A 22507-nucleotide genomic window follows, 5' to 3' on the forward strand; every position below is an offset into this window, starting at 1 on the left:
AACCTCCAATGACATCTTCAAGCTGGTAGAGACTTTTGCTGTCTACATGACTCGGTGGAAACAAATGCATAAATGAAAACAAGATTCAAGCTTTTGTTGTTTTTCTCCTCCATCTTTTCTCATCTACCAGTCTGAAAGGTGCTCAGTCTGTGGAGACAGGAAATCAGGTTAGCACTCTTAAGGAGAGCTCTTCAGCCACAGGATGGGCCACATTCCCATCTGGCAATGGATTATGCAGAGGCACTAGGTGTCAAACCTATGGGGTCATGGGGATACTTTTATAGGTTTTCCATTTTTGTCATACTGGTACACCAGCATCTTGATACAGTGTGAATTGGCCGGTGAGATCCAGGGGCTACTTGTTATGGAAAAGTTATGGTTGGTGTAGAACTGAACGGGTTGCTTCTGGCACTTGAAGAAGGCCTTGAGAGTAGCGGCTGCCATGGTGCGGAACCGCTTGCTGATGAAGCAATAGAGGAAGAAGTTGATGGCCGTGTTCAGAAGGGCCAGCATGTTGGCAACATCGGACATGATGTGCACCAGCCAGCGGTTCTGGATGGGCGTCCCGTAAAGGTGGTAGAGGATCATGATGATGCGTGGGGCCCAGAGGGTGGCAAAGATGGAGGTGATGGTAAACAAGATGGCAGTGGTTTTCCCCGTGGAGTAGCCACGGAGGCGAAAATTGCTCTTCCTCCTGAGCTTGTACACAATGATTGAGTTCAAGATGAAGAAGATGGAACAGGGTACCAAGTACACAGTGAAGCAGTGAATCCAGATAAGGACATGATGCATGGAGGTGCTGATGTAGTCTTCAGTCCAGAGGTTGGGCCACCAGTAGTAGGGGATACTGGTCAGGAAGCAGGTGACATAAACACTTACGATGACTTTCCGGGTGCGGGCTGGGTAGGAGAGCGTGTGGTACTTGAGCGGGTGGCATACTGCAATATACCGGTCAATAGTTAATGGAACAGTAATCCAGATGGAAGTGTGGATGGATGAGAATTCCAGCACTTCTATGATCTTGTCGGGTACCTGAGGCATCTGCATGTTCAAGATGAAATCTTCCAATAGGAAGTCCACGAACACAATGAAAAAGAGGACCAAGATGTCAGCAGCAGCAAGTGCCAAGAGATAGTTGTACGAAGACTTCTGTCTCCTAGCCACCAGCTGAGAGAGGATGATCACGGTTAGGATATTTGCTGTGGAGAGAAGAGAATCTGGTTTACATCTGAAGCAAGGTGACTTTATTGGTTACTAGGGGCCCCTTAGGAATAGTGTCTTGGGCACTCCCATGGAAATCAAAGGGACTGAACCCATGTTCTTGAGGGAAACTTCTGCACTGCAGTTGCATCTCATATAAACATCCTGATACTAGATGACAAAATTTCATGTTCACATCATACTTTATCTGTCTCACGCAGTCACAACAGCGGTGCTGCGGTGGTCCTCATTTCTGAAATGAAACTGAGGCTCAGAGAACGTAAGGAACTCGCTTAGAGTCAAGAGTTAGTAATTCATGTGACAGGAAACAAACCCAGATCTCCTAATCCTTAATCCTGTGCTCTTTCTTTCGTCTGACTTCAAGGAGGATATGGGGCTGGAATGGCATTTCCTGTGCTCAGGTAGGAAATTGGACTATATGACCACTAGAGAATCTTTAGAACTTAGATTTTAAGACCTTTCCTTTGTAAGTGGGTTTAGAATGGAGAAGATTATGACCTTTAGATTATTTTTTAAATAAATTATTTTTAGAATAAGTAGTCTATACACATGGTACTGCCGGGGACCAGCCCCGGCTGATCCAGGGTATTCGAAGGAGAGACGGCTAGGCGAGGGTCAGGGAACAACTGCTTAATTACACTTTAATTAAGGATACAAAGAGTAATAGAATAAGGATAGCTCAGTGAGGAAATTCAGTGGAGAAAAGCGGCTGAAATAAGGATAGCTCAGTAGGAAAATTCAGTGGAGAAAAGAAGCTGAGTGGCTTGGTTTACGCGGAAAATCAATATAACCCGTGACACCAGGTTAGCTCTGACCACGGAGGCCGCAGGCGCCCTCTCGAATAGCGGAAGGTGCCCCACCTTAGACACCTTCTCGAGTGGGTCTTAGAAGCCCAGGCAAATAAATGGTCGCAGAGGACATCCGCGCTCCAGATGGACACTCAGCTGGAAGTTAAAGGGAAGAATGACATGGGGAGACCAAGCGTTGGTGAGCAAGGCCCGCACTTTATTTTCCAAAGTAGTTTTTATACCTTAAGTTATGCATAGAGGATAATGGGGGAAGGGGTAGAGTCATGCAGCAAGCCAGGCTTTCTTCCTGCAAACTTATCATATGCAAAAGTTCAGGTGATTGACATCATCTTCTGGCCCGGAGGCCTGTTAACATTTTAAGAAACTTATTTTTCTCTAAAGGTGATTATTCCAAAGTCAGGCACCAGCCTCCAAAAAAGCATTGGACAAAGCTGCATTTTACATTTCTATACACCCATTATAACAATCAATACACTGCCAAGGACACAGTAGGTAAGGAGTATGGAGACTTAGCAGCAAACATTGGCCCAACAAGTGAAAAACCCTTCACCAATACAATTTCTAATCAATCTTTTAACTACTCAAAGGAATCTGTGTTTAGGCAGTTTAGAACATCTCCTGCCTCTCACAGTTGGGAGGCTCTGAACAATCACATGTGGCCGGAAAAACCTATTCAGGCAGGCTAGAGGATTTCCAAAGGAGTTTGTAGGTTGAAACACTGTCACACCCAGGAATTATTAACTGGAGCTGTAAGCTAACTCTTTTTTTCAGAGAGAGGTAGTGGGGGACAGCCCCCCGTAAAGTCAGAGGTGTAGGTGAAAGCACAAAGCAGAAAGTAGGCAGACTCTGGTTTTGGGGGTAGATGCTCGAGAATTTCCAGGGGGACTCCTGAGGCTCAATCCCGCCTTTGCGTATGCCGAGCCTCCTTCCTCATGACCTTTGTCATGGGCGGAGTTCCTCACGCTGGCTCCAGGCAGTGATAGAATTCCAGTTGAGCTATTACAGATCCTCACTCAATATGCAATATGCCGGCTCCCGGCAATGGTACATAATTAAAGTGAATAGGAGAGAAAGATAAAATTTCCTTCCACTCTTATACTCCAACCACCCAATTACCCCTCCCTCAGGGCAATCATAGTTAAATAATTAGTGCTTTACATGTCTGTGTAATACGTGTTGTATATAGTTTTGCAAAAGAATAGCAATACATTATTTTTCTGGAGATCAGAATTGTTTTGAAATGCATCCACATAATTTCTGATCAATTTTAAGAAGCAAATATCTGTCTGAGTAGGATACATCTGGAAAGTCATTAGGGACTCATTCTAAAAGGATATCCCAATGGATAACATCTGAAAGTCATTCTACACTTGACTCTCATTAACTTACAACCAACTCTGAAATTTGAACATTGTTAATCGTAGTTTGCGGAGAAGGCAATGGCAACCCACTCCAGTACTCTTGCCTGGAAAATTCCATGGACGGAGGAGCCTGGTAGGCTGCAGTCCATGGGGTCGCTAAGAGTCGGACACGACTGAGCGACTTCACTTTCACTTTTTCCTTTCATGCATTGGAGAAGGAAATGGCAACCCATTCCAGTGTTCTTGCCTGTAGAATCCCAGGGACGGGGGAGCCTGGTGGGCTGCCGTCTCTGGGGTCGCACAGAGTCAGACACGACTGAAGTGACTTAGCCATCATAGTTTGCAAACAAGGGTCTCAGAGAATTTATGTTCCTTGTTTGAAGTGCAGTGGTAGGGCTGGTATCCAGGGCTGTCTGTCTTTCTTGCATGCCTCTTTAAAATTATTTCACAATAGTTCACAAGTGAAAATGTAGTATACACACCCTGGCGTATTCATCACTCAGATTAAACAAATGTTAACATCTTGCCACATATGCTTTAATTTTTTTTTTTAAAGAAGGAATAATGCTATATTGGCAGTTGAAGTCTTCTTTGAAATTGTTCCAGCTCATCCTTTCCTTCTCCCATTCCCTCCCTAGAGGTAGCCACAGTCTCTGAGGCCACATTTGCATAATCTTAACTCTCTTTTATGCGGAACCTGCCACTCTACATGCTGCTGTTTTTCACTCAACAAGATGCTTTTGAGATCTATTTTTACTGATACATGTAGATCTGTTTGACTCATCTTAATGACTATAGAGCAATTCCATTAATAAATTTGCCAGAATTTATTTATTCACTTATCCATAGACATATTTATGCATATACAAACTTATGTCTATATATGTCTCTATGTATATATACACATATTGCATAGACATATACATCTAGCTGTCTATAGTGTATATATATACTGACATATTATATGGACATCTATATGTGTATATATATACACACACAGGCATTTAAACTGGTTTCAGGGTTTTGCTCTCACAATCTGCTATAGTTAATACCTTGATATGGCTCTCCATGAGAAGTAGCTACATGTGAGAGTTTCTCTCAGGTAGTATATACATATTAGAAGCGTGTTTCCTATGTTTCAGAGTATGTGTACCTTCACCTTTACCGGATATTGCTGAACTGCTCTGTAGAGTGGTTTACTAACCTGCACTCCCAGCAGTAGACTATGAGCGTTCCAGTTGCTCATGACCTCTCTGTACTTGGCATTGTCAGGTTTTTGATTTGTTTGTTTAAGTCTGTGCTGTCCTTGTTCTTGTTCAAGGCACTTGGAAATTACATTTTGAAGTGGTGGAGAGTTAAGGTACCAATTATATTAATTATCCAGTATTCAAACCCAGGACTAATACCCAAGCTCAAAACCACTTGATAATATCAATATTTCTAAACAGGGGTGGGAGTACCATGCAGGTATGTTACACCCTGTATAATAAAGAAAAATTATAAGTAAACTTTAAGTCAACACCTAAGAAAAGAGGCCCATTAAAGCAAAATTCTTTGTATTATTAATCCTGAAATTTCAAAAATTTACTTATCCAGCTTTGTCTGACTTTATGGCATATCAAGTTCCACTTTGTTTCCAGCCAGAGAAAAGTGATTCCTGTTCTCTAGGTTGCCTCTGACTTAGAAAAGTGCCATTATTTCTCAGAACCTCTTTTTCCATTCATTAAATAATGCCCACGCTCTCTCTCATGTCCCTGCTCTGCTCCTGACTTATAAGGGGGGACAGAATGAATAAATGCTGAGGTCTCCCCAGAAAAAAATGTCATATAGTCATCCTTTAGTATCCACAGAGTATTGGTTCCAGGACCCCCCTGTGATACCAAAATCTGCCAGTGCTCAAGTCCTGTGTATAAAATTGTAGAGTACAGATGGCTCTCTGACTCTCTGGGTTGCCATTCACAAATACAGAGAGCTGACTGTATATATTCTGCAGAGAGTGACTCTTCACCACCATCTCTTACTTCTTCATCGAAACCTATTTGTAGTGTGGTGCTAAAACTCTTTCATAACTAAACTCTTTAAAAATATTCAAGCTCCATCTAATTAGTCCTTTAAGCCAGGCAAGTCATCAACTCCAGATGAAATTGCCAGCTATTCATATTTGACATTTCCTTAAGTTCCTAGTAATTGCATCTCTCGAGAAACTAACCCGCAGCCATTGAGTTTCCCATTTCTTTCATGCAGGTAGATTTGCCCCCAAGGCAACATCAAGAACACTTAAGACATCCTTGGGATGAGAGAGATGTGTGAGCCACAGAGACCCAGAGGGGAATGGAACAGTGCCTGTGTATTGATTTTCTGAAAAAGAAATCAGAAGGTAGAATTTTCAACTCTTAAGGTTTGACATTTGCTATAATTCCTCACACTGAAAAATCCTTTCATTTCCACTGTGACAGTTTTTTCCCCAAAGAAAAGGAGCGGTGTTGACAGGGCCTGTATTTATAAAGGTTGAATAAGCGAAGGAACCCGAGTCATCACCGCCTGAAATTCCATTTCTTAGTTTTTTCCTCAAACTAACTGGCCCAAAAATCTGTTGTGTGGAAACCCAACCAAATCCCATCCAAGCAAGTCCCCATGAACTTCATGATCAAAATGTCAATGCTTCCAAAAAACAAATCCTTTCTGTCAATGTTGTCTTTGGACAGGTTTAAGCTCCCAGGTAATATAAAGCCCATGTTTTGTGATTGCAAAGCTTCTTGGTTATATTATTGGGGGGATTCGTTTCCTATACTTTGCAGCTTACTGTACGCAAATTTGAGAGGATTTGGGGAACAGCTAAAAAAACAACACAGGTCGGGCTGTCAGACCCCACCACTGGACGGTTGACTGGAGCAGAGGGGAAGGGTCAAGGTCTTCCCGAGGTATTTTCTATGTCTATGAGGACTAAGAGTCCCTTCAGATTCCTCAGAAGAGCCCTGACTGGGAGTTCTGAGTTTACATCTCTTAATTCTGCTACATGTCTCTTTTTTTTGGTCTTTGAAAATTATTTTTTTCAATTATAAAAGTAAAATATACTTGTAAAAATTAAACATATCACTGCATAATAATATTATTAGCTCACTTTTATTGAACATTTATTTTTAAGCATCTTACACACAATACTTCAATTTAATCTTTACAACCACCCTGTGAGGTCATAACAGTTATCTGAAAGCTTTGAGGCTCAGAGAGGTTATAAGTAACTTGTTTGAGTTCACACAGAAAGCAAGTGGTCAGCCAGGACAGCCAGACTTTTTGTCTCCTGCATTTGTACATTTAACTATTACATCAGACACTGGAAAGTGAAAGTCTGTCCAAATCCTATTTTCTAGAAATATTACAATATCTAGTTGCTTAGATGGCCCTCAGTGAACCACCTCTTGGTATTCATGCCTTTGTGTAGTCTCTTCCGTTTGATTCAGAGTTGGTCCCGTGACTCCCTTTTAACCAGTAGACTATTGTGGGAGTGACATTGTGCAACTAGACTGTAAGTTTTTCAAAAGAATACTTGCTTTGGGAAGCTCTGTCTTGGAGTCCAACTGTGAGAAGTCCATGTCACTTGCAGAGGCCATGTGTAGGGACTCTGATTGAAAGCCCCAGGTGAGTTCATAGCTGACATCCAACACCAGTTGTCACGTGAGTGAGCACTCTTGGATGTGCAGCTCAGTGGAACCCCCGATAACTGCAGTCCCAGCTGCCCCTCTGCTGCAACTGCTAGAAACCTGGAGCAAGAGCCATCCAGCTGAGCCCAGTCAGCCTAAGAACCAGGACAAACAATCCCAAACTGTTAAGGCTCTAAGTACTGGTTTACAATAGTTTACGATGCTGCAACCAGAACAGAGGTTAAGCATTTAGTGTTTGTTTCTCCAGGATATTTATATGCCTATAATTATAAATATAATTAGTAATATGATCATCACCGCAAAATGAGATCATACACTAATACTGTCATGCAAGCTGGTTTTTTTTTTTTTTAATTAGAAATTAGAATCTTCCTATGTCAACAATGGAGAAGGCAATGGCACCCCACTCCAGTACTCTTGCCTGGAAAATCCCATGGACGGAGGAGCCTGGTAGGCTGCAGTCCATGGGGTCACTAAGAGTCGGACACGACTGAGCAACTTCACTTTCACTTTTCACTTTCATGCATTGGAGAAGGAAATGGCAACCCACTCCAGTGTTCTTGCCTGGAGAATCCCAGGGACAGGGGAGCCTGGTGGGCTGCCATCTCTGGGGTCGCAGAGTTGGACATGACTGAAGCGACTTAGCAGCAGCAGCATGTCAACAATATTCATGAAATATTCACCTATGGATGGACATTACTTGTTTTATTATTTTGGCCACTACAGAGTTTTTATTATTTTGGCCACTACAGTTTTGGCCACTACAGATGTTTACAAATATATAAACATCTTTGCATATTTCTGTGGAATAAGTTCTCCAAAGTAGAAATGCTGGTTTAAAGGATAACACATTTTTTCTCTTCCCCTCTCTCTCCTTCCTTCCCTTTCTCCCTTTTTGCTTTCTTCTTCCCTCTTTCCCTCCCTGTCTGCCTCCTCTCTTCCTAAAGACAGCTAATAGAATTTGTAAGAAGGAAAGGAGCTCAAGTTGAAGCTACAAAAAGATTTAGGTGAGACATCAAAGAGCACTTTCTGACTGCAGGGGCAGTTATGTGAACTAGAGCAGGCCATTGATACCACAGCCGTTAGGTCCATGCAGGTCTTCCAAAAAGAACAGAGTTGTGTATTTGGGCTGATTAAATTCCTGGGATTACCTTCTATAAATCCTCTCTCTCTGCATGCTAAATCATGTTCTTGTGAATTTCCCAAAAGAGAACCATTCAACCCTTTCAGCCACCATCCCCTGTGACTTAAATGAATCCCCTCTCCTTCAGATGCCTATGTTTTGCACTAGAAGAGGCAGTCCACATGTCCTACAGATACAGCAGGACCCCTGACATTGTGAGCAATTCTGGTCATGTTATTTATGTGGCTGCTGGAAGGTACCCCAAGGACAGATTTTTAGGAAAAGCAATTTCCAAGTCCTGCAAGCAAGAAATCAGCAGTGACCTTGTTTAGTCAGCTGTGGGGGCTGAATTGTGTGATGGGACATTGCCTCTTTTGGGCTGTCACTTTCCTTACTGTTACCTTTTCAATTACAGATCTTGGAGTGGAGAAAGGGGAAACAAAATGATGCTAGCTCTGGAATCCTGAACCAGGCTGGTGCTACTGCCCCGGTTCCCTTGTGGTGGGGAGGGCACCAGGCGGCTGCATCTAGAGGGGCCAGAAGTGGAAGGAGGCATTGTTTCCATTGCAGCTGCCACACCTGTGATGCAGAGTATCAGGTGTGTGGTGGTGGGTGATGGGGCTCAGAGCTACACAACTGATGCCTTCCCCAAGGAGTACAGCTCTGCAGTGTTTGATGATTATAGTGCCCTGAGTGCGTGGTGGGCCCAAACCTGTGGGATGCAGGGCCAGGGGGAGTATGACCCTCTTGTATACTCTCCCACCCTTAGGCCAATGTCTTTGTCATCTGTGCCTCCATTGCAGAGAATGTGTGGCATCAGTGGCATCCAGAAGTGTGTTACCACTACCTGGAGGTGCCCAGCCTCCTGGTGGACATCAGGGAAGACCCGAGAGCCCAGCCTGATACCTGTGGCTTCTCAAGGAGCAGCGCAGACCCATGCTGTGTGCTATGAGGGGGGCTCAACTTGGCGGCAGGACAGCACTCAGCTTGGGACAGCCCCTGCCTCTGACTAGTTGTGCCTTGAGTGCCCCAGCTGAGCCTAAAGGACAATTCTGAACCCCCTGGAGGTGTTTCCTGAATGCCTTTAAAAAAGGCCCACAGCAAAGGGGCTTTGGGCTCTGCTCCACGCCGCTTGGGAACACCAGGTACTCAAGGTTGTGCCCCTCCCCAAGAAGCAGCCCGGTGCCCCTCCGTTTTCCCACACAGACACTGCTGCCTACGTGCTGTGTCCTCTCAGCTTAAGAGCTCTCAGCTGTCCTGTCCTTAACTGCTCCCTCACTGCTCTTCAAACTCTTCCCTGCTCAAGATGCTCTCTCCTTTACCCAAAGAAGGAGCCACAAAACCCAAGGAAAACAAATGCACCCTAATCTACCCCCACGTGCCCAGGCTGCTTCTGCATCTGCTGACTGACTCCGCCCCCATCCCCTCTGGACCTTTCCCACCCCATCAGCATCAGGAAAATCTGTCTCCAGTGGGGGTGGGGGGGCGGGGAAGATGATGCTGACAAGACTTGGTATTCAGTTTTTTTGACCTTTGTGGATGGTGTCAGGAGGTCTTCAGGAGGTTGTGCCCTCCTGAGGGCTCCTAGGAGAGGAGCAGGGAAGGGTTTCCAACCCCAGGCACTGCCTGCTGGCCAGTGGCCATCCTTGTTTCCTGTTGTTCCACTTGCTTCAGAGCAGAAGCCAGGGAATGTGGAATGTCCTTCCTGAAGTTGGTTGTTAGAGGCATAAAACTGTGGCTGGTGGAGTGGAGATCAGGTGGCGGGGCCCCACCTCATAGGAAGGTAATCCCTGAGAGATGCGTTCAAGATTCCTGGAAGGGCCATTTGTTCCTTTTGCTCTTTACAGGCTAAAAGTTGCAAATCATAGTGGAAGAAGTTATGAAGTAGAGTGACTAATCTCCCTGAGCCTCATTTCCTACATCTGTGAATTTGGCATCAATATAAATGGTACCATCAGAGACTGATAGAAAGATAGAGGAAATACAGTGTGTAAAATGTTCCCAGAACATGGTGAGCACTCTGTAAATGTTAGTTGTTACTTTTGACATCTGGCCTGAACACACAGTTCAGTTCAGCAGACAATATTGAGCTAGAGGCCAGACCCCATGCTGGAAGTACAGCTGAATAGGAGAGAGTCCGAGCTCTCAACGAATCCATAGAAGAGTCATGTTTACCTCTATGGATCATTCCGGGCATTACAGTCCTGTCACCTTATCTGGAAATTCTTCATTCCCAGTCCCTCTAGCTGCATCTGTATTTCACCTCCAGCCTCCTCTTTGTTTCTCTGTTTGGTGGAGGAAAAACATTGTGCTTTACTACTTGATGATTCAGTTGTCTCTTCCGTTCTCTGAAACAGCCTCTGTTCTTTTTAAATTCTAGTTCTTATTTTGATAGCCCCTTAATTTTCTTTGTAACTTTACTATCATGTCCTTCACTGTTATACTACTTGTCACCGCACTTAGCATTTGAATGTATTCTTTTCAAAGTAGGATCAGTGTTTCCTGCTTTCTTTGACTCGCTCTAGGATCTCATGCCTAGCGTGAGAGCAGAGCTTGAGGCAGGGATGACAAAAATATTAAATCTTCAATTGATTGGTAGGGGCTGCTGGGCACCATTTTGAAACTTTCCCCAAAATCACACCTGTGTTTGGTAGTGCTGTGATGGATTGGTGATGTCTGCCATCACGGGAGAAAAAAAACAAAAACGCTGTGGGGATTTGCCCTGAGGAAGTCTTAGGACCTGGATTCATGGTGCAGCTTTCCTTTCCCTCAGAACTTAAGGAAGTAGTCGTTTCCGGTGTTGACCAGGACTAGTTGAGACCTAGCAAGACAACCCACTCCAATATTCTTGCCTGGAGAATCTCTTGGACAGAGGAGTCTGGTGGGCTACAGTCCATGGGGTCGCTAAGAGTAAGACACGACTTAGCGACTAAACCACTGTCAACCAAGCCTGGCTTTGCAGTTGCTTAGTCAGCAAGAGCTAGGATGGCTGCCACCCCAGGCCAGTCAGTCTGACTCAGGGCAATGGGGAGAAGGGAGTCAGCATCTAGGCCAAGGGCCAATCAGTTGGCCTTCTCTTGTCAGTAAAATTGATTCTGGCTTTTTGACCGGGGGCAGCTTCTTTGGGTAACCACGACAACTACTAGATTCTCAACTGGGAAGCCACATTCAAGTTGGCCAACAACTCAAATGTCTCCAAACCACACTTCTCAGTGCCAAGCTTCATTGTCTTATGACTGCCATATATTGAGCATCTACTGTGTGCTGGGTGGCTTTGTATAGATGAGATGATTTTATGAGATTTGCTGGTGAACATTTTCACTTTCAAAGTTATGCATTTAATTTAAATGGTATTAGAGGAATGTTATTTTTCCATTTAGGGCAGTGATCAAAGCCTGTGTATAAAATAACTTTATTTAAAAAGTGAGTTGATTTAAAGAAGTATATAACATGGCAGTGCAAGCATTCTCTGATCTCCACTTTACAAATGAGGAGAAACTAATATTCAGGAAGGGTGAGCCACCTGCCCAAGATGGCACAGCTGGGAAGTCTAAGAAGCATTTTGAGAGCACTTCATGGTGCCATTCTGGGTCAAGTTTTGTACCAAGTGAGGGATGCAGCTGTGTTTTCTCAGCTCAGAGGCTTTTGTCACAGAGACAGATGTGGGCAGGGCTTGAGGTGACTGGCCAGAAAACACAGAGCAGAAGAGTTATCAGAAAGGATGGGCTTGGGTTAAAGTGAGAGGCATGAATTTTGGAGTCTGGAGGAGCCGGGTTAGCGCTCCAGATCCTCACATTTCTCATGGCACCCTTGGGCAAGTAAATGCAGGGGGAACTGATAAATGAGGGTAACAGTGTTGTCTGGTCCAGAGGGCTATTTTGAGGATTAGAGGGAATCACACACAGATAAAGCTCTTGGCACGGTGCCTGGTACAGGGAGAGCGTGTGGTAAACGGTCTCAGTTAGTGTCTTTGAGTGTGATGACCAGTCCTGTGAAGGCAACAAACTGAATCAGGCAAAAGCCTGATGCAGAGGCAACAGCACGAATCCAGGTGGGTCTTCTCCTGGAACAGTTCTTGAGGTTTGGAGAACTGGCTCTAGAAGAGACCTCTGACTTATTTTTCTTACTCGGTCAGTAAAGGTGTCCTTCAGGCTGCTGTATGTTACATATGAAAGTTGTTAAGAGAGTAAATCCTAAGAGTTCTCATCACAAGGAAAACTATTTTTGTTTCCTTTTCTGCTTTCTCTTTTTCTTGTATTGCATCTGTATGAGATGACTATGTCAACTAAACTTATTGGAGTAATCATTTCATACTATACGTAAGTCAGCCATCATACTGCACACCTGACACTTATGCAGTGATGTATGCCAGTGATATCTTGATAAAACTGAAGAAAGAAAGCATCCTTAGCTTTTCCAATATTGTTAGGAGACCCCTCGGGATTAGACTGAGTTCTCACATAGACACTTCTGTGCTCCTGGACAAGTCGCTTCCCTTCTCAGAGCCTCAATTTCCAGATCTGCAAAGTGAGCTAGTTAATAAAGCAATAATTTAAAAAATAGCATCATAGCTCCCATTCGGTAAAGGTGGGCAGGGGTTTAACAGGTACACAAGAAAAGGGAGGGCTCCCAGAGAGTGTGACCAGTATGTGCCAAGGCAAAGAGAAGGAAAAAGGAAGATCCCTCACCATCCTCTCAGGGCTGCTGCTGCTGCTGCTGCTTAGTTGTTTAGTCGTGTACAACTCTGTGTGACCCCAGAGACGGCAGCCCACCAGGCTCCCCCGTCCCTGGGATTCTCTCAGGGCAGCTAACAGTTACTGAGTGTTTACATGTGTCAGACTCTGAACTCAGTTCTTCATCTATGAAGAATATTTCATGTCTATAATATCAAACATTATCTAATATTAAATATCCAACAGGGCTTCCCTAGTGGCTCAGATAGTAAAGAACCTGCCCACAATGTAGGAAACCTGGGTTCAATTCCTGGGTCGGGAAGATCCCCTGGAGAACAGGACGGCAACCCACTCCAGTATTCTTGCCTGGAAAATTTTATGGACAGAGGATCCTGGCAGACTACAGTCCGTGGGATTGCAAAGAGTCAGACATGACTGAATGACTAACACTTTCACTTTCAAATATCCAATATACAATATTTGCTAATAAAGTAAGTACTCTTTTCATCCCTTTATTATAGATGATAGAGATTGAGGCTCAGAGGATGAAGAAGTTGACTGAAGTTGGATGCAAAAGTGTCAAATGCCTCTTCCAGTTCTTCCACTCACACAGATCTGTAATACAAGGGCTGAGCATATGCAGTAATAATTGGGACATTTATTAATAATGATTCCCTTTACTAGGCACTTGCTATTGTGGCCCACTTGTTAGAGGTTTTACTGGAATCAGATTTAATCCTCACACAACATTAGGAGATAGATACTATTTATTAATAGGCCCATTATAGAGTTGAGAACACTGAGGCTCAGTGGGTTAAGAGACTGGCCCGCTAGATGTGCGCTGGACCTAGGATCCAAAAACAATTTATTAGACTTTAGAGTATGTTTGATTAGCTCAAGGGAACTGGCCATTAAGTAGAAAAGGATCAATTCTTTCTCTGTTTCTTTCTTTTTTTTTTTTAACAGTGGGTATCAGCTGGCATGTATATAGCATGAGGTAGCTGAGGGAAAAATTCCCTACAGAGGATTTGTAAGTCCTTCAAGAATACTCACCAACTGGTATAGCCACTATGGAGAATGGTATGGAGGTTCCTTAAAAAAAACTAAAAATAGAGCAGTGCCACCTCTGGGCATATATCCAGAGAAAAACATGATCAAAAGGGTACATGCATCCCAGTGTTCCTTGCAGCACTGTTTACAGTAGCCAAGACATGGAAGCAGCCTAAATGTCCATCGACAGAGGGATGGATAAAGAAGATGTAGTACATATATACAATGAACTATCACTTTGCCATTAAAAAGAATGAAATAGAGCCAACATGGATGGACCTAGAGATTAGAGATTGTCATACTAAGTGCTAAGTCACTTCAGTCATGTCTGACTCTTTGTGACCCCATGGACTATAGCCCACGAGGCTCCTCTGCCCATGGGATTTTTCAGGCAACAATACTGGAGTGAGTTGCCATTTCCTCCTCCAGAGGATCTTCCCAACCCAGAGATAGAACCTTATATCTCTCTTATATCTCCTACATTGGCAGGTGGGTTCTTTACCTCTAGCGCCACCTGGGAAGCCCTGAGATTGTCATACTGAGTGAAGTAAATCAGACAGAGAAGGCAAAATATCACATGACATCCCTTTTATGTGGAATCTAAAAAGAAATGATACAAATGAACTTACAAAATAGAAAGGGACTCAGAGACACAGTGAACAAACATGGTTGCCAGGGGGGAAGATGGGGAGGGAGGGATAGGGAGTTTGGGATGGACATGTACACACTGCTGTATTTAAAATGGATAACCAATGAGGACATATTGCATAGCACATGGAACTCTGCTCAATGATGTGTAGCAGTCTGGATGGGAAGGGAGTTTGGGGGAGAATGGAAACACGTATACATATGGCTGAACCCTTTCACTGTTCACCTGCAATTATCACAACATTGTTAACTGGCTATACCCCAATACAAAGTAAGAAGTTTTTTTTTTTTTTTTAAAAGGACACCTACCACTCCCAGCCCCTGGGAATAAGCAAGGGTAAAGAGACAGGGGGTTCATTTCTGCCTCTGAGGGTCTAATTTCTTCCTTCAAGCGCAAGGCTTATGACTGGGGCCCTCTCCATGGCTCCTCTGGATATGGAATAGTGCTCACACTGGCTAATCCTCCCTGGGATTCACCCCAGGTGCTTGCCACTGGTGGCTGCTGTGTGCACAGGATGCTCATTTGCTTGACAGTTTTGTGGACCCAGAGTGATGGTCACTGGGTGTCAGGGGACCAACAGGAAATCAGAGGCTTCTGGGCTCTTCATCTGGAGTTCACTTGGGTGTCAGAGGCTAATTGTGGCTCCGCTCAGGTTGTCACTGTTTGATTAAACATCTTGCGCTAAGCACCATCTGTCTCCCAATGGCTGCTGGGGGTAGGTATTTGCAGCTATGGGCAAATTTCTTATCAATCATGCATATAAAACACAGCCAGTATGAAAGCTTCATTCCTGTTGCCTGTCTTCTTCTGTGCAGTCAAGGACAATGGGACAATTAAAGGAGGCTGGCACTCATTTACACATTTCACAAACATTTACTGAGCAACTCACCCTGCACCAGTCACTGGGCCACACACTGCAGATGCAGTGCTGTGCAAACACGTAGGTGCAACGAGTCCACAAGGGGCTTACGATCTATTTTAACCAAGTAGAGGTCTGTTCTGCTACCTACTAGCTCTGAGGCCTTGGGTGAATCACGCGTTTCTCTGGACCTTTTCTCATTCAAAAAGCATGTGCAGGTAGGTGCTAAGTGGCATTCACAGTACTGAGGCTGCTGGAGTGAGGAGGCAAGTCTCTCTCCACTGGCAAGGGAGGCAGAAAGGGAAAGAGGTTGCATGACTGAGAAGCGAGTGTGACCCAGAGGGCCCAGGTATTTTCTTGGTCCCACAGGAGAGAAAGTAGGGATGAATTCTGACTTTGAGGCCTGGGAAAGCTGCATGAAAGTGTGAAGAGGAGCTGGGATCCAGGACCTGCATGAGCAAAGGAAATGGGGCCAGAGGTGACACTGTCAAGAAGGAGGAACATAATAGATAAATTAAACAAATAATTCTTCAGCTAATAACCCAAGCTGTCTTTCTAGCCTGAAGGCTCTCTTCCCAGGGGCCATTTCCTAGGGACAGCTGATTGCTCTGCAGCTAAAGCCAGGTATAACCTGCAGCAATCAGCTGTCGACTTTGCACCTCCAGCTGCTTTCTAGTATAAGGTCTGCATCAAATGTCTCCAAGTTAAAAGAAGGAAAAGCAATACCAGGTGATGCCAAGAAACAAATCCCACTCACTAGGATAACAAAAGTCCCAGGACATGTTGTAAAGGTTAATCTACTTACCCAGGATTCCACTGCTATAGACATCACCAACACTGAGCACAACTCTTGCAACCACTTCTTTGATGATTTGGGAGGCACTTCAGGGATTCCCAGTGTCATCCCAGGATGAAAAGAGGCAAAGAGTAAAGATTCTGGAGACTTGCTGCTAAGGTGCAAACCTGCTTCTACCACTTTCTAGCTGTGTGAACTTGGACAATTTACTTAACCTTTCTGCGCTTCAGTTGGCACATCTATGTAAAAGATAATGATACAGTACAGGCTTTTGTGAGCATTAAATGAATTAATACATGGAAAGTGCCAAGCACAGTGCATGGTACCATATAGGCCATATAATTTTAACACCATAACTATTAGGTTAGAAGTCCAGAAGGGTATGAAGTGTATTTGCTTGTTACTATTCACATATTGCCAACCTCTTACACAGTCCCAGGCATATGGTTGTTGTTTAATCACTAAGTTGTGTCTGACTCTTTTGTGACCCCCCATGTACTGTGACTCCGGCTTCCCAGGTGGCTCAGTGGGTAAAGAACCTGCCTGCCAATGCAGGAGACATAAGAGACACAGGTTCAGTCCCTCAGTAGGGAAGATCCCCTGGAGGAGGGCATGGCAACCCATTCCAGTATTCTTGCCTGGAGAATCCCCATGGACAGAGGAGCCTGGTGGGCTACAGGCCATTGGGTCACAAAGAGTTGGACACAACTGCAACGACTTAGCAAGCATATGCTGTAACCCACTAGGCTCCTCTGTCGATGGGATTTCCCAGGCAAGAACACACAAGTGGGCTGCCATTTCCTTTTCCAGGGGATCTTCCCAACCTGGGCGTCTAACCTGCATCTCCTGCATTGGCAGGTGGATTCTTTACCACTGAGCCATGAAAGAAGCCCTAAGCATATGGTAGATACTCTAAATATCTATTGAATGAATGATTATGAATATAGATTAATGTGGCATTGTAGACATGCAGAAAAGGGCTTTGTCATAGTTTTGAATAGACTGGAAGATTGCTAAGTGTTTACTGTGGAAAATGAGTCAGGTGATGTGATCAAGAGTAATTGGAAATTAATTTAGTGTTCAGTGAGAGAGGGATCTTTTAAAGACTATCAGCTTCTCCATGTTTTGTGCCAGAATCTTCCATGTGAATCCAATTTCAGTTCAGTATAAATTTAGTGATGCCTAACTATGTGCCAAGCCTGGATCAGTCTCTCAAGGAGTACAAGACCCTGGGCTCAGGGTGCTGAGATCTTACTGAATAAGTCATCCCACGGCAGCATGAGGAATAATTCAAACTCCTTGCTTCCTTCAATGACTATGCCATGGCTTATAAACTCAGATGGCACAAGATAGCAGGCAGGTGACATCAATGTGTGAGGTGAGCCTGCAGGGGCCTTTAGTTGGCTCCCTAGCTTATAGCCCCTTTCAAGAGAGCAGCCACTGTTCATTTCCACCTAGTGGTTTCCCTGGTGCTGGGAAAGATTGCAGGCAGGAGAGTGGGGAGACAGAAGATGAGATGGTTGGATGGCATCGTCGACTCAATGGACATTGGTTTGAATAAACTCCGGACATACTGCAGTCCATGGGGTTGCAAAGAGTCAGACATGACTGAGAAACAACAGCAACAAAAACAAGTGGTTTCCCAGAAGGCAATGACAACCAACTGTGGCTGTGCTCGGTAGCTCAGTCGTGTCCGACTCCTGGCGACCCCGTGGACTGCAGCCCGCCAGGCTCCTCTGTCCGTGGGATTTTCCAGGCAAGAATACTGGAGTGGGCTGCCATTTCTGTTTCCAGGGGATCCTTTTGACCCAGGGGTCGAACTGCAGGTGGATTCTTTACCATTGAGCCACCAGGGAAGCCAAATGTGGCTCGGTAATCCAATAATTCAAGAGAGACTTGCAAGCAACACACACATACAAAAACACATGGTGACCCATGGTCTCAGATTTGAGACCTCTGCTCTATAGCAAAATCCTGTGTCTTTGCACCGACACCCAGATACCTTCCATATCATTAGCTCCCTTCTGCATCCCATGCAAATGCTCTTCACTCCATGAGCTGTTGCCCCAGGGTGCAGTGCTCTTTTCTAGCTTTGTAGCACACTATGGGCTATTTCTTCTGCCTGGAATCCTTTCCCTGCCTGTACCACTTTGCGTGGCAGACTTTTTATTTTTAAAGCCTTTCCTGTTCTCAAGGCACTGAGGTAAGCACCTTATTGGATAGAGTATTTAGAACCTTTTTATAATCTTTACCATCCATTAACTGGGAGTCCCTGGGAGGCAGAGACTATATTTCTTTTCTGTGAACCTTGGGGGCCTATCACAGGGCAGACAAAGAGTATGCACTCTGTCAATGTTAGAGAAATAAAAGAGTGACAGGTGGATGGATGGATGGGTGGATGAATGGATTCCCCAAGGCAGTCTCTGTGGAGCATTCATCTGCTGGCTGTCACTTCTGAGGTGCTCCATTCTGTCCATGATGACATGATCTTATCCCATCCCTGTCTTCTCTCTAAACCCGGTCTCTCTAGGTAGCCTCTTGGGAAAATTTTCCTGTTTCTTCCTAAGATGGTTGATGGATCTGGGTTCAGATTACCCATTTACTTGTCCAGGCATGATCTTAACTCAGTTTCCTCATCTGTGCAATGGGGATAATACTATTTCCCAAAGGACTTCTTAAGAAGACTGAGTTGGACTTCCCTGGTAGTCCAGTGGATAGGAATCTGGCTGCCAGTGCATGCAACCTGGGTTCAATTCCTGATCCAGGAATATTTCACATGTCATGGGGCAACTGAGCCCATGTGCCACAATTACTAAGCCTGCACTCTAGAGCCTGCGCTCCCTAACAAGAGAAGCTACCACAATGAGAAGCCTGTGCACCACGACTAGAGAGTAGTCCCCACTTGCTGCAACTAGAGAAAGCCCATGTGCAGCAATGAAGGCAAAAGTGCAAAGCCCAGGGCAGCCAAAAATAAATAAATACATTTTTAAAAAAGAAGACTGAGTAACCTCATACAGTAGAGCATTCATACTATGCCTAGCATTTAGTAGGTGCTCAAAAGTATTATTCATCCCAGGTGGCTCAGTGGTAAAGAATCTGCCTGTCAAGGCAGGAGATGCAAGAGACATAGGTTCGATCCCTGGGTAGGAAAGCTACCCGGGAGGAGAAAATGGCAACCCACTGCAGTATTCTTGCCTAGAAAATTCTGTGGACAGTGGAGCCTGGTGGGATATAGGCCATGGGTCACAAAGAGTTGACATGACTGAGCACACACACACACTTGTACATTGGATGTGATAGCTTCTTTCTTAGAGCATCAACTCTTTCCCTTGTCGGAAAGCGGGGAGCACCAATTCAGAAACCAGACTTTGTGGACTTAAATCCCAAGTTTGTCAATTCCTAGCTTTGTGGTCTCGGCTGAGTTACTTAAATAATCCGTGCCTTAAAGTTCCTCATTTGTAAAGTGGGGATAAATAATTCCTGTCTCTTAGGGTTCTTGAGGGAATTAAATCAAGGGCTGAGAAGCGTGTTTGGCACACAGTGAGTGCTCAGTAAGTGGTCATTTTGTTGCTTGCCAGCTCAATGAAAGAGACTCAGGGGTGAAGAGGACTTTGTGTGTTTACCAGGACTCCTTATTCAGTCCAGCTTCCTGCCCTTTCCTACCTCTGGGTTAGCCAAAAACTTCCTTTAGTTTTTTAAGTAAAAATAAAAGACACATTTTCCATTTTCACCAAGAAATTTACTGAACAATATATTTACCATTTTGTTCCACTACCTTCTGCCATTTTTCAGGCAACTTCATAATTCCATCTTCCCGATACTTTTATTTTTTTCAGCAAAGAACTGTTCTAAGTGCCATTTACATTCTTCTAGGGAATTGAAATTTTTTCCATTAAGAGAATTTTGTAAAGGCCAAAATAAATGAAAAGCTGAAGATGTAATGTCTGGTGAATACAGCAGATGAATCAGAACTTCCCAGCCAAGCTGTAACAGTTTTTGCCTGGTCATCAAAGAAACACATGGTCTTGTGTTATCCTGATGGAAGATTATGTATTTTCTGTTGACTAATTCTGAATGGTTTTCATCAAGTGCTGCCTACAGTTGGTCTAGCTGGGAGCAGTACTGTTGGAAGTAATTGTTTGGTTTCGAGAAGGAGCTCATAACAGAGAACTCACTTCCAATCCCACCATATACACAACATCACTTTCTTTGAATAAAGATCTGTCTTTGGTATTGTTGGTGGTGGTTCATTTCGCTTGTCCTGTGTTCCATTCCACATTATTGTACAATATCCACTTTTCATTACCCATTACAATTTGTTTTAAAAATAGAACATTTTTGTTATGTTTAAGGAGAGAATTACATGTGGAAATACAGTCAAGGAGGTTTTTTTCCTTTTCATTTAACTTGCTATGCTAAGTCACTTCAGTCGTGTCCGACTCTGTGCGACCCCATAGACGGCAGCCCACCAGGCTCCTCCATCCCTGGGATTCTCCAGGCAAGAACACTGGAGTGGGCTGCCATTTCCTTCTCCAATGCATGAAAGTGAAAAGTGAAAGTGAAGTCGCTCAGTCGTGTCCGACTCTTAGTGACCCCATGGATTGCAGCCTAACAGGCTCCTCCGTCCATGGGATTTTCCAAGCAAGAGTACTGGAGTGGGGTGCCATTGCCTTCTCCGTTCGTTTAACTTATGTGAACCCAAACATCAAAGTGATTAATATAACCAAACTGGTGCAAATGGTTTTCAACACTTGAATTGCATATTTTGAGTATATTAGCTATCTCCTGTGTAGTATAATGTTGATTGTTCTCAATTAATATCTCAATTTGATCACTATCAACTTCAACTGTTCTAGCAAGGTCTTCAGCAAGAAAATTCATAAACCATTTTTGACACATTCAATCAGTCATAATCTCTTCTCCATACACTGCACAACTTTTTTTTTTTTTTGCATTTCAGTTGTGTTTTTACCTTTCTTGAAATAATAAAGCATAATATGCCAAAAATGTTGCCTTTTTCCCTTCCATCTTCAGTAATAAAATGGTTCCACAAAAAATGACCAATTTTGATACTTTTTTGAAAAATGCATGCTGATATGTCACAATACTATCTAAGAAAATTGTTCTGAATGAAGTTAAAGACAACTAAGTTCTATTAGAGCCATCTTACAGAGGAAGGTGGGCTTCCCTGGTGGCTCAGTGGAAAGAATCCGTCTGCAATGCAGGAGCCACAGGAGATGTGGGTTTGATCCCTGGGTGGAGAAGATCCCCTGGAGAAGGAAACAGCAACCCACTCCAGTATTCTTGCCTGGAGAACCATGAACAGAGGAGCCTGGTGGGCTATAGTCCACAGGGTTGCAAAGAGTCGGACACAACTGAAGTGACTTTGCATGCATGCCCACATGGAAAAAAACCGAATGAACCTTTTGGCCAACCCTTAGAGATATTGACTTCCTGCTGGATTCAGGCACCTTGCTACAGCCATGGATGCCCTAGTAAATCAAAGGAAATAGTTTCTTCCTTCCTGGAGCTCCTAGCCTGGCAGAAGCCAGATCAATCCCCAGAGACAAGCTCCACAATAGCGGGAGGAAGCATGCTTTGGATGTGCTTAGGAAGGGGTGATGAGTTTGACCTAGAGAATCACAGACTGGGGGCCCAAGGGGCTGATTTCAGGCTGCAGGTGTGTCTTTGAGGTTTTTGAATCAGTTGCCATGTTTACAAACTGGAATATTTCATGTCCAATCAAAGATTTGACCTCTTTGAGGGAGGCTCTTGGAGGCAGGCCACACTGGGCCCACATTTCCGCTTGGGGCTAGCCTCCAGCTCAGCAAGTCCCCCATGGGCCTCACTTATGTCTGCCATCTGCCTGCCCCAGCCCAGAGCTGGACTGGGAGCTGGAGGGAGCCCTGGTGGGAGAAGAGGTAGAGAAGTAATAGCACTTGATTCTAATGATTTAAACTGGGTTTGAGTTGAATTTGTCCTGAGGCAATGGAGATTCACTGAAGGGCTTTAAGCACTAAAGGGTTTTACTAAGGAAGAGGACTGTTATTTCTGTACCTAACCACAGACATCCCTGAAGGTAGATGAAGGGGTGGTGGAGAACAGAGTTTCCTTTACATACTTCGTTGAAACTTTCAAACATGGGTTGGCACTGTAGCTTCCTGTTTTTTTCTTCCCATGTCCCCCTCCCTCCTGAACCTCCCTCCCATCTCCCTCCCCACCCCACCCCTCTAGACTGTCACAGAGCCCCCATTTGAGTTCCCTGAGTCATATAGCAAATTTCCACTGGCTATCTATTTTACAT

General features: G+C 44.3%; 1 protein-coding gene across 1 annotated transcript in view; it reads right to left on the bottom strand.

Moving 5' to 3' along the window:
• Window positions 1–264: 264 nt before the first annotated feature.
• GPR139 (G protein-coupled receptor 139) overlaps window positions 265–22507 on the bottom strand; it is a 44055-nt gene continuing 21812 nt past the window's right edge. The window contains exon 2 of the mRNA XM_055561838.1: window positions 265–1199. Coding sequence (XP_055417813.1) covers window positions 265–1199 — 935 coding nt within the window. The remainder of the gene's footprint in view (window positions 1200–22507) is intronic.

This window comes from Bubalus kerabau, chromosome 23 (genome assembly GCF_029407905.1).
Source record: "Bubalus kerabau isolate K-KA32 ecotype Philippines breed swamp buffalo chromosome 23, PCC_UOA_SB_1v2, whole genome shotgun sequence".
Classification (NCBI taxonomy): domain Eukaryota; kingdom Metazoa; phylum Chordata; class Mammalia; order Artiodactyla; family Bovidae; genus Bubalus; species Bubalus kerabau.